This window comes from Rhynchophorus ferrugineus, unplaced genomic scaffold (assembly GCF_030347505.1).
Source record: "Rhynchophorus ferrugineus isolate W39M unplaced genomic scaffold, kcgeb_rfMv2 rfM5, whole genome shotgun sequence".
Lineage (NCBI taxonomy): Eukaryota > Metazoa > Arthropoda > Insecta > Coleoptera > Curculionidae > Rhynchophorus > Rhynchophorus ferrugineus.
This window is the reverse complement of record NW_027472584.1, coordinates 28,976,332-28,995,621: the sequence shown is the minus strand read 5'-3', so window position 1 is coordinate 28,995,621 and position 19,290 is coordinate 28,976,332. Positions and strand designations below refer to the sequence as shown.

The 19,290-nt window shown below is 28.5% G+C and overlaps 1 protein-coding gene across 4 annotated transcripts in view; it reads right to left on the bottom strand.

The window, feature by feature from the left end:
- exp (expansion) overlaps positions 1 to 19,290 on the bottom strand; it is a 62,067-nt gene that overhangs the window by 23,099 nt on the left and 19,678 nt on the right. For 2 of the 4 annotated variants that reach the window (XM_076405436.1, XM_076405435.1), the window contains exon 2: positions 14,184 to 14,343. In XM_076405436.1, coding sequence (XP_076261551.1) covers positions 14,184 to 14,343 — 160 coding nt within the window. Of the gene's footprint in view, positions 1 to 14,183; positions 14,344 to 18,369; positions 18,630 to 19,290 lie in introns of those variants that run through there. The other 2 variants (XM_076405439.1, XM_076405440.1) reach the window with 2 other exon arrangements.

Below are 19,290 nucleotides of genomic sequence, written 5' to 3'. Positions count from 1 at the left end.
CTTTTTCTTCCTCCACCATTTCACAATATATACTGAAGCTAAAATATAGGTTAGCTTAGTTACAGCGACTTTTTATTAATCTTAGATCGTGGCTACTGATGAAGAACTTGCATGATGGACATTTTATCGCGAGTCTTTTCTTCTCGGAATGTGACCCGCGAAGTTATAACAGAACACTGCCATATATTTAATTTTTAACAACTCGGATAGGTAACAAATTATTCATGATATATTCGGTTTTAAACTTTGTTAACACGTAATATAACGTAACAGAATCAGATAAAATTTGGCCAGTAAATGCCAAATATGATGATCAAGAATCAGTGGAGAACGACTCATAGGAAAGAAAAACTCATAGGAAATTATCCGCCTGTCATGTCTGCAATCAAGATGAAACACTGAAAATTTTGATATTACCTTTAAAGTCGCTGTTAAATATCGCTTCGTCATATTATTAGTGCTTATAAAACATTTATTTTTCTGACCATTTTATCGTAAAATATAAAGTAAAACCATAATAATCGTAAATGTAAATTAATTTCTTGGCATCGACATTACGGTTTACTATGAGAGTGTTACTATGTCCAGTGTTAAAAGCATGTCTAGGAGGAATACTATTGCCAATAAACAGATTTAGCAATAAACAGCGCACAAAGTTTAACGATTAAAAAAGATAAAGTGCAAATAAATATTCATTTTATTTTCAACGTTTAATCGACTATAAATGTATTGCTCCATATTTGGCAAAACGCAATTTTTATTTTTAATTTAAAATGCATTATGGTTGAGCAAAGTAATTTAAAGTATATAACAAATTATTTATTTGAAATTAAATAAAAATGAAACATAGTATATATTAATGATTTAAATTAAGATGTGTTACAATACTTTGGAGTTACGCCTTTTAAGTATGAATATAAAGAGTAACTTTTGTCCTTAATATAGAAGTCATGTATTAAGGAAAATAAATGTAACATGTAAAAGTACTCAATGACTAACGTTCTGAGATAAGAAATGTAACACTACATAGCTAAAAATAGAAAGCACTATTTTAAAATCATATCGATAAATTAGTGAAATAACTAAGCTGTTGTATAAGCTAGTGATCTACTTTCGATACAAATTTTAGTGAAGTAATACCGTACACTCTTTAACTAATAAGAACTTTACTATACAATTATTGGTAGAAATAATCGAATACTATTAACAAATCCTTTTTTCCTGGTTATTTAAATTTTGAAACAATATTAATTAGTTTTTATTTAATTGATCCAATGTAAATTACACACGGAAACACGTAATATTGGATATATTCAAAATAATTTAGTTCATTAAATTAATTCGTTTGTTGCAAAATAGTAGAAAAATGGAGAAATCAAATATAATTCGTCGATATTTTCAGGCTTTGTGTTGTGTTTGTCTTTAATTCATTAAAAAGTATTAAAACAGTATTAATATACCATGTTTTATGTTTTATTAAGGGAAAAATTACGATTACTAAGTTCTAAATCTAGCTATTGCATATCTACATTTAAATTCAGCTGTGTAACACATTAGAATGATGAATCAGCTGAGCTTCATGAACTTCACTGATCGTTGTTTTAACCTCATTGCTTCTACAACCCCATATTGTAATATTGTTGTTTCCTTTTATGATTCTCATTTACAAAGTAATTCACACAGCTGCTTAACAATTTAAGCGTATTGTTAACAACAAAATAATTTACATAACGAGAAATAAATAAAATAGAGAGCAAAATGAGTAATGACTGACCGAATAAGAAACGTTAATATTTTAAGATATAGTTAGAGAAGTAGAAAATAATAAAATAAACTATAAAGCTATCCGATCTAAAAAATAAAAGTATAATAAAACTTGTTTAATTAAACATTTCGATCCAATTTAAAATAAATTACAGATTAAGATTAGACTACCCGTTTTAAAAAAATGTAAAGATAAATCCATCGTTTGACTAAATTTTTCATACCATATATGAAATACGGATAATTATTTAATTATTTTATTATATTTTATTTTTATCCGGTTAGTAACAAAAAATATTAAGGAGCATTTTCCTTATGAAAAATCATTAATATAAAGTATCCGTATAAGATAAAATGTATTGAAAATGATATTTATAATAATCTACCTACATACTATAATACAATAAATAAAACACGTTCTATAGAAGGTCGAATATAACGGATGCCCCATAATGCCATAACGTTTGAACGTTACACTTAAAGTAGTATGTGTAAAAACATTTCGAACACAATTAGAAGAACGATTATTTTAACGGTCACAAAATTTTAGAAGAGCATGAATCAACTTGATTGAATGCATTCTTTAAACTTAATTTTAGAGATGTTACTAATCAGATATCTGACGACAGACACTGCATAACTGTATTGTAAATATATTTTTGATAAACATAGATTTTTTAATTTAAACATATTAATTTATTTTAATATAGTCCTCCTTAGATCCTTGGCATTATTCCCAACGATAAATGTTCCATTCTCTTAATACGTAATAACTTTTGGAATAAAATATAGAAACCAGAAGAATCCTCAATGACAAAAATATATTTAAAACAATTGTTGGAGTTGGATATGGACGCTGCAGTAAGAGTTTCGTGATATTTCGAAAGAATCTTTGTAAACTTAAAATATATAGATTAAATCTAAAACCATTTTCAGGGCGTTGATCTTCGTGTGATTTTTATATTCCAACTGAACCCCACACATTTACACGAAACACTAACGGTGATTCATCGTGTGTTAATTGTATATATAGAAACCAACTGATGAAAAAAATAGTCGAGAGACATTAGTAACCCAGTCTCGCATACTTTACAGTTAGAAATCAGGAACCATTATCCTAGCCTAGTGGCAGAACCTGCTTTATAAGATCCTGTCATACGTACTTCGTAAAAAGTAAGCCAGTAGTATCATTGACATATTTGAACGCATTGTAACTTTAGAAACTGCGCACTAAATTATTTATATAACAATGAATTATTATATATTTACTAATTATTATACATTAACTACAGCACTTGAAAAGTGGTGATTTCACAAAGAAAGTCATAGTGAACAGAAAGTGTTTGAAAGGTTGAAATTGAAGAAGATAAATAAAGATGAGAAAAAAATGCAAAACAAATGTTTTATTATTATTTTTTATATATATTGTAAAGTCTCCTTTTACCAACTAGCGGTTTATCTGGACTGGACTTACAGTTTAACGTGGGCTCCGAACCACGGTCCTCGGCATTAAGCCTACTGACTGGCGAGTGACCAACTTAGGAATCATCCCAGAACACATCCGGTCTTACCCAGCCTGGTTACTGGCGTGACTGGGATCATTTTCCTTGTCGGCCTTTACACTCTTGCCTACTACAATCACAAATATTAAACAATCACAAACATAAATTTACGACCCGCCCCAGCAGGATTCGAACCCGCGGCTATCACAACAGTAGGTGAACCGTCCTGTCGCCTTTACCAATGCAACAACCAAGTCGGCAATGTTTTATTCTAATATTATATTAGCGTATACAATAAAGGATTAAATAAAAGATATCTAAAATTAATCCCCAGTATATATGTATATAAGCAACTAATTGTGACATAATAATACTTAAGTGCCTAGAATACTACAGATCATATAGTGGCATTATAATAAGGATTTCATTAATACACAAGTCTAGGTCCCCCATTTGGGGCCATTGCAAAATGTACGTATGTTAACAATGGTCGAATTTTTTAAGTCGAAGTTAAGCAATTGAGAAGAATTTATGAAATAATTAATTTATTATATTGTTCTCCCTGTATAACAGTATTGCTCATCCAGGAATATTGCGTGCACATTGATAGTTGTTGATGGTAAAGGAACACAATGTTTTTGGGACACCAAGAAAAAGGATGTACGAAACTAATAGTTTGGTCTTCTGTTTTTGTACAATAAGGTGGGGGATGGTGGTGGTAGTTTCTATAATTCCGTACATGGAAATTCGACATATGGGCCATGGTATATTCTTCAAAAAAAGTCTTAACGGGAAGGCAAATTTGTGCAAGATCATAACGGTTACCATCTAGTAGATGTTTTCATACATACATTTTACCTGCGTAATATTTTTATATTTTAGATTAACTGTACAAACATATGTTCAAATAATATATAGGTCGTTTTTTAGAATATAGAATAAATACTATAATAATAAAGTGAAATATAACTCAATTAAAATCATTTTTTAAACAGTTTCATTCAGACCTATTTTGAAAGAAATAAGAAGCGTTGATGTATGCAGAATGCAAACCATATAGTGCATTTTTAGGTTCGACGAACAGTAATATGCCTATAAAATCAATTTTTCTTAATTTTTTCAAATTTTCCTATTTTACAAAAAAAAATGGAATTAATATCAAAAATCGTATGATGAAATGTACAGTATTAAATATAATTTGGTCGATATGGTTTGCAATAGAGGAAAACTGAGTTAAATGAGAAAACCGCAATGAGAATTCTTTTTCCAAATGCGTAAGTGAATGGTACGATTCTAAGTGGATAAAATGCGTAAAAATGCCCTTAATCCGTTGCGGTTAAGTTGTTTTGTTTGTTGTTTCGTGTGAATTTCGATAAAATTCAACACTGTGTCCCAACTAGGGACTTTTAAATTGTATTTATTGCATCATGAGAAAGCCGCGTTGTCCTCTTAGATTTATAGCAGTTTATTTTTGCATGTGAGCGTCCAACATCCAGTTTTGAAGGTTAATTGGCTGCTCACTTCAAACAAAAACACGCTATAAACTAAAGATTTTTCAAAATAAATCATACTCGATGGTTTGTTCGAATATGTAACATTGTATAAGCCAGTAAGAATTTTAAAGACTATAATAAATACACAGTTTCTCCTCTGATAAAAAGATTACTATTCTTTTTTCTGTCCTTGATCATAGGATCCATTGGCGTAGACTAGTTCAAATATAAATATTATATATGCCTTTTTTCTAATTCTACATACAAATGCGATTAAAAAATCATTCGTATTTCTGACTTCTCTCCCTTCTTCTCTTCTCTAGCCACAAAAAGTATAAAATTACATATATTTAATATAATACTATAAAAATTGTAAATGCGTTGTGATACGCCTATGCATGGTCTATAAAAGCCATGAGATAATTTTGAAAAGCCAGTCTTAATCCCTGATTGATTTGAGAAATTTAGCTTATGCATTGGACCCTAATTTATCATTTTTATGTATTGAAAAGATGAGGCATGTTGATACCCAATGTTAAAATAATTCGGCATTTTAATCCTATATAGATACAAACGAGATAGGGCATGGATAACTTCTTTTGTTTTGATTTAGAATAATCGATCGGTAGATATATTTGAGATAGTGCTAAGTTGTTAATACAGAACATCATTGAAAAAAAGACAACCGGTGAATGTTATTGCTTAACTTCAAGACCAATGCCAATTAATTCATAATAGTCGAGCTCTAGAATTCTTAATATTCTTAGGCTTGTCTTCTGACAACTTGACATTCCTGCTTTTGTATTACCCGCAAAAATTATTGACTTGAAACGTTATAAAACTTCTGGGTTCATTTCTTATTGTTCAGTTTTATAGCTTAACGACAATTTATTTGTGTCGCTTTGACTGACCTATGATACTTTCAAACAGTAAAATATACTTTGGGTTCCACCATTCAAGAGTACTTTAATTAAAACGTACCGATAAAAATACACACATGGATAGTAATAACAATTATTTGCTTTATAATAACCTGCGTGATATTAAATAACAGTATTTTAATTTGTCTGAAGATGGAATTAGAAATTTAAAACGTGCAAGATTTTTTTCACATGCCAAAAATTCTTTGTTAGAGTGTTAAGTTGTTATGTATAAGATATCAATCAAGTTATTTTGAAGGTTCGTAAATTACTTGTTGTCGGCTATACCTATTCGTATCATTATTCTTCTCTATTTTTCAAAACTTGTTAGTCGCTGGTATAAATCATAACACATTGTAACTAAGAAATTAAATTATATGTGTCACTTCCGTTGGTTTAATTTAACGAAATCCAGAGGTGAATAAGGACATACATTTGGTTTTTCTTAATATATATAATGATAGGTATAATAGAGGGATAACTAAAAAATGATCATTGTGATGCGGTATAAAGTTAAAATGAAGTCTTAAACAGAATTACACAATAACTATAAATAAACTACGGAAGAGGTAAATATAAAGTAAGTGTCCAACAGAACCCCAAAACTTTCATCAGTGCTTTTATTTGAATTAAACAGAAAAAATAAAATATTCAACAAATAGTATTTTCTCATAAAGAACACATTGACACATATTAAATTATTAAGACTAATAACGGAGCTTTAGTATTGTTGCAAATGTATCGATTCGATATAACATAAATAACATCATCTACTGCAAACTTCTCAAAATTAATTCACAAGCGTTAGAAGTGTGTAAATAAATATAAATAAAAGATTTTTTCTAATATTATTATACATAAATCGACTCTTATTGATACTAATCGATAAACGATATTTATGTTAAAATCTGAAATAATACCATTATAATTAACATAAATAAGATTTAAGAAGGAATTTGTATTTTTATTGTTAATAATTTAGGCCTTGAGCAGTTGGATGCAAGTCCTCATATTTGATTTTTGCGGACGATTTTTTCTAATTTGGTAGCTACAGATCTTGTTTTGATTATTAATTGAAATCATGTAAACTCCTCTAGGCTGTTGATCTTGACATTTTCGATCAAAAAGACCTCGAATGCTAACCAAACAACTTTCACGTAGCGCACAACTACGTGTATATGAGGTCTTTTCAAAAAGTTCATAAAAAATTTAATAAGACGTAGTGGTAAATAATTCGATTTATCGATTTTGATATTTTTGATTTACAAATACGATATGATCGTGAACTGAATTATAACAATAGTAATATTTTGTCTTGCTCAACATTTGTCAATGTTCTTTTTTGTTTTTTTTTTCGTTATATTTTCCTCTATCAACAAGAATTTATCTGGACCGGACCTCTTGGTTAATCTTTAATCAATCAATCAAAAGAATCAATTACTAAGCAAACGCTAAATTGTCAAAGTTATGTAATAATAGTAATCTAATGAGTAACTTTAATATTAAATTGAGAAATTATATACCTCATTGAGAAATGGAGCAATTACTACAAAATTAAAATTATTTTTTTAATATTTGTGTTGGTTTATAAAAACAGTATTAGGCTTATTTTATAGCTTACTGTTTGTATTCGGTTTCTATCTATTATAAAGTTAAATAAAAAATCTATTTACGATATGGTAATGCGCAAATAAATGTCCTAAGCCACTAGATTTATAGCAGATTGGCATTTACGAAAAATACACACATAAAACTAGTCATCTGATGAAAATCTAGTCGTCGTAAAAGGGCTCTACTGATTTAAATTTTAAATGATATAGGAGAGGATCAAGAGTAGACAAGAAAAACATTGTTGTCTGATTTAATTGCGCACTAGTTCACCTTTACTTTTTTGTCATTTTTCAACTTGTTACTTTTGTTGAGATACTAAACTAGAAAGGATTTTATTCATAATGTAGTTTAGAGAATGTAGCCTTCTCTTTTTAAACCTTTTTTTAAAGTTAATAAATATTTTAATATTGAATAAAAGTACACTTATTACATAGAAATGCTTCAGAGTAGCATACGCCTTAATAGCATACATCAAATTAGGGGAAACCAGAAAAAATATCTTCGGTATATTAGGATAGCATTTTAAAATCCTGCTCTGGCGATAAAAATGATGCTCCGCTGCAGTTTATAAAAATTCTCAATATTGTTGAATTATTTTAGCACCTCTTTTGTATTATTGCTGATCTTTCATTACTGTTTCAGATAAACTGATTATATGTGTAAATAACAACTTCAACAGTATACAATATTTATTATCATAATAGTTAAGTTAGTTAATAGTTATCATATAAGTTATTATCATAATATTTATACAAGTAGGTATAAATATTATGATTCATACCGAAGAGACTTATTAAAATGTATTTCATCAGACTTCTCAAATTCAACAAGATGCGGCAATCCTAAGAAACCAAAGAAGGAAACAAATTTTAAACCCAACTCAATATGCGTACGAACTAATTTGTAATTCAGCAGATGTGTGTATGTGTATTTTTTGTCCATTTTTTTTCTTTTTAATGGATTTTTAATCAGTCGAAACCACATCACATATAGGATTAATCATGATACAAATAAGGTTCAGTGCTCTGTATTCCAGGTTCTACGCCGAATTTTTTGTCACAAACTCTGTTTTGCTCAAGCAAAATACGCTGAGCCACCACATCGGAATACCAAACAATAAAGAACGGTATACCACTGTTTTAATATTTATACCGAGCATTTATTTTAAATTACCATTATATAAAGTCTTGGCTTGCAAGGTCGCCCATAACTAAAATTGTCTATCCATGTTTCATCTTGATTATATCAAAACAATATCCTTACACACGAATTTATTCCTGTATCCTTATTCTCTGTTACTTTTTCACTTTTTCGTTCAAAGCAGTTTTTCTTAGTTTGTCATTTTACATACATTTATTTCTGAATTCTATTAAATGTCCTGTTAAAAAGCGTTAAAGTTCTACAACGTTGTATCTGAGAATTAATTCATCAAAATTATCTACAAAGTATGCAACTTTAAAGAAAATGTATATGAGTCAAAAGCAATTTGTAAAGAAGTCTGTGTAACGTGATATGATACTCTTTATTTCTGTATAAGATGGTTCTTTTTGAAATATTATTGTAATGGAGATTTATGTTTGTCGGTGTGAGAATGGAAAAGATGAAAAACAAGATCTTTTACTATATGTCTACTATACTGAAATTGGATACTTAGCGCGGAAAATCATCAAAAAAGAAAAAAAGGTGTGGCTAATTCAAATATTTGTTGTTTTGACTTTTTTCTTATTTATATTTAGAGAGAAGCAAATTGAATCAACATGTTCAATACTATTAGTATATCTCCGATAATAACAAAGTCAAACGCCAGTTTATTATCTATTGAAACAAGTAGTTCAATTCTAATTTAAGTTTAAAACTAATTATTATACATTTAACTAGTCACAACTACCTCAAAATCTTTCTAAGTAGTATCTAATTAAAATGATGTGAACAGTTTACATGACAATAATAGATAAGAATAAATATCAAAAAATATTTTTATGATTATGATTTTTTTAAAATTAGGTTTAGACATTCTATATATGAGATAATAACATTTTTAACATTCATTTAATGAAATATACTTTCATTTTCTAATATACAAATGTTATGTTAGTCAATTTGAACATTTATAGAGATATAACGTACTTATGAAATCCTCTTAAAGAAATGGCGTTCATTTTATTTCACTTTTAAATACATCTGAGATAATAGCGACAATTTGTAATTGTACATGTCCAGAATTAATATTTGACTAAAACCAACTCCCAGCGCACTATGTTTTATCGAGTAAAAATTCAATTTACAACGCCAGCTAAATGCTGTAAGCGGCATACGGCGAATACGGTTATTTTTTCAACATCTGTCGACAGCCAACAATTATTATTCAAATCAAAAAGACAAGAATCTAAGGAGTATCGTCACAAGAGCAGATTTTGTAAAAAATGAATCATTCAAGGTCTTCCAAGTCGATCCGACCTTCAAACTTTTTATTAAAATATTTCTGTCTTGAAAAATAAGAAAAAGTTCCAGTTAATAGGGAACAAAGACAAGCAGAGGTGTACATCCTGTTTTATATTAAATAAAGCGTTAAAAGATTGCATGGCAAACATATGACGTTTTCAACGTAATTAAAAAATTGCTCTGCTTTTTTATTTGTATCGTTGTAAAAATTTAAAATAGATGATTAGTATTGATTTATAACGACAACTAAAAAGCGATGGTAACAAACTACTACTAAATTAAAATCACAATTTATTACTCATCATACATCAACAGCATACAATCATATATCTATTATATAACCAAATCCCATTTTTTAAATTAGCCAATCTTTGGATTGAAAAACTTATAATTTACCAACTATTTTGAAACCAAATATTATATTAAAGAATTTACAAAGAAATGTAAGAATAATACTTATAACATCAATCTCATAATTATTTTTTATGTTGTTATAAAATCCGAAACGAGTATTTTCGAAATAATATTGAATGCCGTTTATACGCTATTTAGTTTTTCTGGTGCTATCTATAGTTAAAAATATTTCTATTCATGAAGAAAAAACACGAGAGTGGTAGTCATTATACAATCGATAAAAGCGAGCTTTTTTCTACCAGTCTTTTGAAAAATAATCAATTTCTAATAGGCGAAACTAACCGGGGTTATTATTGTTATAACAAGTAATATCCTATAAAACCTATAAAACAGCATACTGATATTATTCCGTATATTAATATTATATTTGTACAAATACGTACATGCATTTTTCATGGCACTACGCTATAAAAAATGCCGGAATATTTTCAAGAGCATGTAGATTAATTGCTTTCTAAAGACGTTGTGTATAAGAAGCTCACCAGCATATAAATATAAAAGATTGCATGCAACTTGCCCTGTCATTTTTCTTCTACGATGCTTTTCTTATCACGATCGAGTTTGTCGAATGTGCGCACATACACACACTCATGCACAGAAATGTAACCTTTTGAACCCGTTTCTCTGTTCTGCCGCTACCTTGCTGATTAAAATCAAATTGTAGCACACCACGATGCTCATGCCATTAGACAGCATATGTGTGACAAAACCGATTCCATACACTTTCATACAGACGTCATCCACTAGATAAATAGAAAAATGTGTACTGTTTTAGATTATATCTTAAATTGTATTTGTTCTTAATGATTTATACGTGTTTCCGCAGTAAAAACAACAAATTAGACAAAAGTGATAAATTATTATTAATTTCATCAAAGAATATACAAGAAGGCAAAACATTATTTTGTTAAATCTTAGTATAAGAACATATGGAATATATGGCTCCAAATCATATATTACACATATAAAATGAATTTAAGAATCGTGTGTCGTTCTAAAATGTACTATAATTGTCAGCATTTAAAGAATATAGGCAGAGAAAAAGGAACTTTCCTTCAATAATTAATACTGTTTTAAATAAATAAACTATCTGTAAAACGATTTAATTTTAGGTGTTATAACAAGATATGGATTAAATAACATGCCAAGAAATCTTGCCAAGTTATATAAATTATAAGGAAACCCGACCAGACCTAGCTATTTTAAAAAGTTTGCTAATTAGATTTCTATTCCTACTTATATGTAAGTCATCGGACGTGTATCTTTTAAATAATGGTAAAGAGAAATCCATTTGTGACAATCGATAGCTGACTTGAAAACCTACGGTGATAACATAGTAGCTTAGATCAACTACATTACCATGATTCGATAGTACCATCATAGTACGTCATTTTATATATATATATATATATATATATATATATATATATATATATATAACATATATATATATATATATATATATATATATATATATATAACATATATATATATATATATATATATATATATATATATATATATATATAGTATGATTGTTTCTCTAGTTAAATACGGTCTTATTTCTATATAATATATTCAACCTCCATATTTGGAAACAGTTTCAAATTACATACTGTGTCCCTTTAGTGCGTAGTGGTAGAGTGGGCTAGAGCAAGGGACTGCCAGATCGCAGACGAAACCCCAGTATGTTTTCACAAGGGTATTGTGGTCAAAAATTTGTTTTGTAGAATATAAGTTACTAAATAACACCGATGTCTATACGTCTATGGATAAATTAAACAAAATGTTTTTAAAATTGTCTGTCTTTCTAATCTTTTAAAAAAAAATCATTTTTATTTAATGTACGCGGACTTTTTACATGATTTTAAATAATTATGGTATGTGGTTTTATTGCAAAAAGATTGTAAAATAATTAGTTTATATTTAAAATGGTAAGAAAGTCCCACAAATGCAATGGTCATTTCTTATCACAATTTTCTGTAAGAACTGTGTAAATACCACCGCTTTATCCGAGAAAAAAGATGTAAATTATGAACACTAGATACATATGTCGCCCGACGTTCAAGCATTTACGACAAATTTTTATTTAAGATTTTATTGCATAACCAAATAAAACAAGTCGATATCTTCGGCTACGCAAAATACCGAGTGTTTCGCTGATATCAATCCTAAACAAGCAATATTTTAAAACAAAAATAGAATTACTGCCTATAAAATGGACAGAAAGCCATGTTTATTCCTTGAGTCGGAGAGATATTTTTGGTAAGACTGGTTTTATCCAAACACCCACCACGTGAAAACAGCCAGTTAGGTAGGAATTTTAATGTTACATCAGATTTGAATAAATATTGTCCCAGGTTCCATTAAAAAAACAGTTTTAGTGGCTTTTATCTAAGGGTTTCGACGGCCAAATCCCAATTCTTTAATGGCAATCCAACCTTTTGCCCATTTGTTATTTTCGGATATGTGACGGCAAACCACAAACCAGTTGTCCGTGAAACATCATCTTGTTTTTTCGACACTATCATGTCGAAAGTGCCATTTTTTCATCACCCTATACAGGACGAGCATCAAAAAAAGTCTTCTCAGTCAAAATCGCAATCACCTTGAGCAAATAATCATCTACCCATTAAAACTCTCCATTTATTTTGAATCTAAAGAATGTATTTTTTTAATAAACAGTTATAGACTTAAAATAATTATGCTTTAAAATTATGCTTAGTTTTCATCACAAATGCTATTAACATCATTCAGTCATAAGAAATTGCTGATGTTGATGAATGACCTTTACATAAATCGTCTTGAAGGCTTATTCCTACACGCTTAAATCAGTTTAATCCTTTATATATACAATTACTTCATAATGGTTCAACATCTAACATATAGATGCACAAAAACTTGAATTGTTTCTACAGGATGATATTCACGCAATAATTCAATTGTTTCACGAAATTGCAATGTTAATATGGTATGTTAAATAATGTGCGTAACGTATTTTTTAACAATCTGGTAGCTAATGCTTTTAAAAAGGATTGACTGTTTGAAGACTGTTACAATTAAAATTTTACAAACATAAGTATGTTTAGTAATTTCTAAACATTTCTATCGGATTTGGTAATACCCAGCGTATTTCATTTTAATCTGAACACTATTGTGAATTTATTTCGAGAAATTTACAGTAGATAGGGGACACTTCTGTAATTACATTGATGTCGGGACTTTACTATATCTATATATAATTTTTTGTCAATCAAAGATGTTGAAATAGACACTTTAAAACTTTTATAATATTCTACAATACAATAATACCATTCATATATTACAATACATGTTAACTCTTTGTGACGCAATACATTATAAATTAAATTTAGTTAATAAGTAGTTATAATTTTTATGAAGAAAAAATTCGTTTCTTCTAGTAATTCTACTAATTTTCAAGCGTTTGTAAAGGTGTGTTAAAGGCAAAAGAGTTAATACCAGTGAAAGTTTTGGGTACCTTGCGGACAGTTTACTTTCTTTCAGTAGAAAAATTCATCGTCTGATGGCTTTGGAACAACATGTGTGCATATACGGGGGCCACTCCATTTAATTGTTTTTCTTTTTCTTTTTACACTGTATAACATACACATTTTAATTGCACGCTATGTTAGTTATGACTATATGAATAAGTTTATATAAATGTTAGGGCGTATCTGTCAAATTCTTAGTCATTACCCTAAAAAATATATGTGCTGGACAAGGTTATTATATTTTATAGAAAAACGCCATGAAATCATGTCGTCCGTTACTTCCTAGAAAAATTTTATTCGATATAGTCAAAAATCTAATTGTTTTTGATATTATTTGCCGTGATATAACAGTAGACTGGACAACCGAAAATCTGAAATAATTCGGTCAACCAGTTTTTTGCTGTTCAAGTTTCGGTTATATTCAGTGCAAAATTGGTTGGAACAAAATTTATTTATTTACCATAACGTAACGGTAGTACATAGTTGATATCCGGGGAGAGAGAAAGATAAATAAAAGAAACCTACCTTGTATAATTTCTCTTTTTGGTACCATACGTCTTCCTCTTCCTCTGGTGGTTGAAAACCAGAGTCCATGTGGAGGTCATCTCTCGACCTTGATAAAATTCGACGTCTTGATACCATTTCGGACGGAGTATCAGGCAGAGGGATTTCTAAAGCTGGTATTCTAAAACAGAAATATATTTTCACTTTTAACAATAATATTTGATACACATTTATTTTCTTATTCATATTAATTGAAATCCTTTTTTAGAATATGATACCCTTTAAAGTCAATTTTCTCTTGTAATAATTTTCCATAAAACATTTTTATAATATGTAACTATGTGGGTCGAACCATACCATACACCTACTGAACAGTTATGTAAACTATTGATGATCGAATAATTGTTAAGGAGGAAGCCAATGCTGTGACTAACATTCGTTTATGCAACTCATGATAACAATATTATAAACTGCTGTTGAAATATATCTGATAAAATGTTAAAAACGCATTAAATATCAATATAAACGTATGACTAAATTACACTTTAAGATAATATTATTCTTCTTAGACAATCAAACTATAATTATTTTTTTGACCTATTTCCTCGTGTGTAAATGCTGCTACTAAAAGCACGTTGTCCCTAAGGATAAAAAATATATTAATTCTTATCACAATAGCATCTGCATTAGGATCGCAATTATATACAAAAATTCCCAGTTTCTATAAATATTTATGATAAAACTTTCTTATCATTTAAAATAATACATTTTGTTTTACTGTTTTTATTAACCTAATTAACATGTTGTTTTTAATAGTATTATTACTGCCAATTTTTAATGCGTAACCAACATTTATGATTTACAAGATAAAGAATAATAATAACACAAAATATGACATTTTACATGAACGTCTCCTGCTAGGTTTATAGGCGTAGTAGAATCGTCGATGACATTTAATCATTAACTATTCATATATTTGTCCTCTAAGATTTTAATTTCCTTCTCCGCACCTCCATCGTCTAATAAAAAACTAAAAATGTATCTCGAAAACAGTCCAAGGTTGTCTAAAAGTTTTTTCCCCCTCTTTTTCATTCAAGGTTAATCGATTGGCGGTCTGGTATTTGAATTTTTTGAATGGGCTTTTCCTAAAACTTCCTGATATTCATCAGCTCTCATAATTTTCTAATAAAATTATTTGGGTAGTCAAAAAATTAAGGGATTCGTTCAAGATTTTCCGATTATTTATTTTGAAAAACGTTTTAAAATAAAATCAATAAAATTTCATAATCCAAAAGATATGAATAACGTTTTCAAAAGAACTGTTGACACTTATTGGAAAACGTGTTTCATAATAAAAAGTTTAAGAAAAAAGCACCTTTGAGATATAAAGAAGAAGACTCGTCATAATTAAAGTGAAAGTATAACCTCAGGCGAAACAATACTTGTTCAATAGCCGTAAATTCCTTGTGACACTGAAGATTTCCATGGCTCAACCTAAATGATGTTGGTAAATATTTAAATTTTACTAGAAATTACTAAATACGATCAGATGATGCATATATATTTAATTTAATATTCTTATACTGGTTCTAACTACACGAACAATATCGAAATTTGGACAAAAAAAAACTCGTCAATCGTCAAAATCATCATCAATAACTAGTCATGTCTATTTTTAAAGAAATTGTATACCCATATAACACGTATTATTGTTTTTTTTCCTTTTATAAGACTTTTCTTTTATAAGATATAATATCATTATATTAAATAGACGTTATTACGTTTTATCATAAGAAAAACAAGTTCTAATATAACATGATAATTCACTAATCAAAATTTTAATTTTAACTTTTAAATAATAAACAATTTTAGAGAAATGTACTTCAAATTACGAGAAAGATCAAAAATAGTTCTCTGTCTAGTCTAGTACTACGAATTGTACTACAATGAATAATAAATCTAATATTATGTCTATAATATAAAAATTTGAAGGAAAATGACTTCATTAAAATTCACAACTGACGAGATATGATGAGAAGAAAAATATACCTTTATAATATGAAAAGTTGGATGTAAATGATCATAATCCTTATTTTTAACAGGATATAAGATAATCCTGGTTTGTTGTCATAATTTTTAGAATATTTCTGGGATTTTACGATTCCAGTTCAGAAAGCCGCACGAGCTTTGATGAATAAATCTTTACTTATGAGTCATTCAACTTTATGGCTTCAGTCTCGATACATTTTTATATTATTTGCAATCACTTCAGAGGTTGCTCTTTATGATACTCCCCTTTTTCAGTTAAAACTGAATTTTTAAAGCTAACGAAAATAATTATAACGTTTTTTCTTTCAAATAGAGAATCGTAAATATATACTCTTTAGTAAATCAACTTTTAACAGGATTTAATGAATATGATTGACGTACATTTTTCAGATATCATTAAAATCCGAGATTCTAAATTAGCTATGAACGTTCGCCAGTTGAATATTTAAGTTTCAATTTTATCGTTCATTTTACTTTAAACGGTTTAATAGCTGTATTCCGTCGATTAATTTTTTACAAAGGAAATATGAATTTTAGTGAATAAAAACGTAGGTAGCTGCTCAGTCCATATTTGACATTTTAAGGTCAATACTCTAGCATATACAAGAAAAAAGAGGCTTCACAACATCAATATCATTTTTGCAAGTTGCCATCCAATTAATTTTTAATAAGAAAATTCATTTCAATAGACTATTTTGAAAAATTTCTCGACAGAAAAAAACCGTATCGTTTTTTTCTTCGTACTCATTGTCAAACTAAAATTAATTCTTAAAAAAAGTCAACGATTCGAGCACGTAATACATATAAAACCATCATCACTCCTTCACCAATTTATAATCGCTTGGCGCTTATATAAATCTACTGTAATGGGAATGGATAATTTTATATACTCATTATTCAACTTTAAATTGTTTATCTATTTTATTATATTTGTTTCTTTTATTATATTTGTGTCTATTAACTCATATATATTTGTATAACTATATTATACGAAAAAAGATATTAATTCCTTAGAATAATTTGTTTAAATGCTTAAAATATAACAAATTACTATAACCACTTATAGAACCTTACACCAAAACTGTTAAGGGAAATATTATTTCAGTTTAATATAATAGAACTTAATTATCTGAATTTTAAATGAATGCTAAATATAATATTACAAATATTTTTATTGAACTTATATTTATGTTAATAATGTTATATGTATAATATATATATATATATATATATATATATATATATATATATATATATATATAAATTTGTGTCTGTTTGTGTTCAATTAAAAAAAGGATTTTAATTTACAGAGACACCAGACTCACCGCGAAGGATGCGCTATTGTTCCCGATTCTTACGAAAATTTAAATTTCGAAACATCCGCCGATACTCTCTATCTCTTGTAGATGATCATTGTGTTTTTTTCTGCTGTAATCAGATGATGTATTACTCAATTTTAGTATAAACTTAATTTCATTTTCCGTTATTATTTTTAATTTGCCGCGGATTTGTTTCAAATCCAATTTAAAAGTAATTATTAGTTTTTTTTTATAAAATGCAGGCAGTAACAATTACATACTTTCAAGGCCAGACTGTGTGAAAGTATTTTTTCTTGATTATCATAAATGCTGTATATTAGTTTATTATACTGACAAATAAAAATATTACAAGATTGGTAGAAATTGACCTATTTTTAACAATACACTATTTATTATTTCAACACAATGATTAAAACATTTAATCAGTTGGAAAATGTTCAGTCGATTTTTAGTTTCACTGGCTAATTCATTCAGAGCTGATCATTAGAAAGCGAATTTATTCAATTATTTTATGAAGTGTTAGAACAAGCCAGCTGGTAATGAATAAGCTCGATGAAAGTTTGAATTCAGCAGGTATGGTGCATAAAAATTCAAAAGCCGCCGTTTTAAAATTCCAGAAGCACTATACAGCACCATTTACCTCGAGGTACCAAGCTGCATTTTAAATACATTTTGTACATACATTCCCATACTTCGGTACTAGGAATTAAAAATAAAACCTACGTTACCTTATGTAATTCACATAACCCTAGAAAGTGCCATAGTGTGTAAGTACATATTACTTTCATAAGGCTTCGATTAGAAAACAGTAATAGTCATAATAGTAAAAACTCACTCACCAAACAAATTTTTTCCTTGGAATATCCAATTTTTTTGTGATTTAATTTAAAAAATACACAATTTTTTAATTACACGACAATGACCAACTTTTGTCGAAAGTAAACGAACAAAATATGCGTTTTGTTGATATATACAGAACAGCTGACAATGATCGAGCGCGCACTTTCGACGTCTTTTGGTACCACCATAACAGAGGTACGCGAACCGTAGACACCGTCGTACTGCTGGTACCGCACGTCGATGGCTCTGCGAAAGAATCGGTTGCTGATTTTTGTGGGGTGGGATCTGAAGAAATAGGATAGCATATACAGAATACTGTAGCTTGGAAAAGGAGAGTTGAGCGTATGGTTACCATAACTATTATTTAATAAAATACACAAATGTATATCATATGTTAACAAAACAGATACATTAGTAACTAGGATAACTAAAATTATTCATTTGAAGGGATGCTTATAACCATCATTAATATTTCATCTAGTTAAATATAAATAAAATGACCCTGATACAAAAATAATAACTAATAATTTCAGATGTAGTCTAGGGAATTTTTAACGCGCCTATAATTTTATCATATTTTTGCCAGCATTTGAATATGTCTAGTACTGGTACCAGCAATTAAAAAAGAAAATTTTTAGTTAAAAAATCAATTTAATTATCTTCCACTATATTTTAATTGTCTTTCTAAATATAAGAAATAAAAATAATTACTTCTGATCATAGTTTCTTTCTGAAACGTCGATACCTAACAGTTTTTGCTATTATGTCACTATTAATGTCTTTTAACCCCACACATCATTGAAACTTGTGCAAAAAATATTATTAACGCTTAAATTTTAACGTGATATATGTTTTAGTTCTTTTTTCGATTTGATTGATGTTCACGAAACAACTTGGATTATGTATAGTGTAGATTTTCA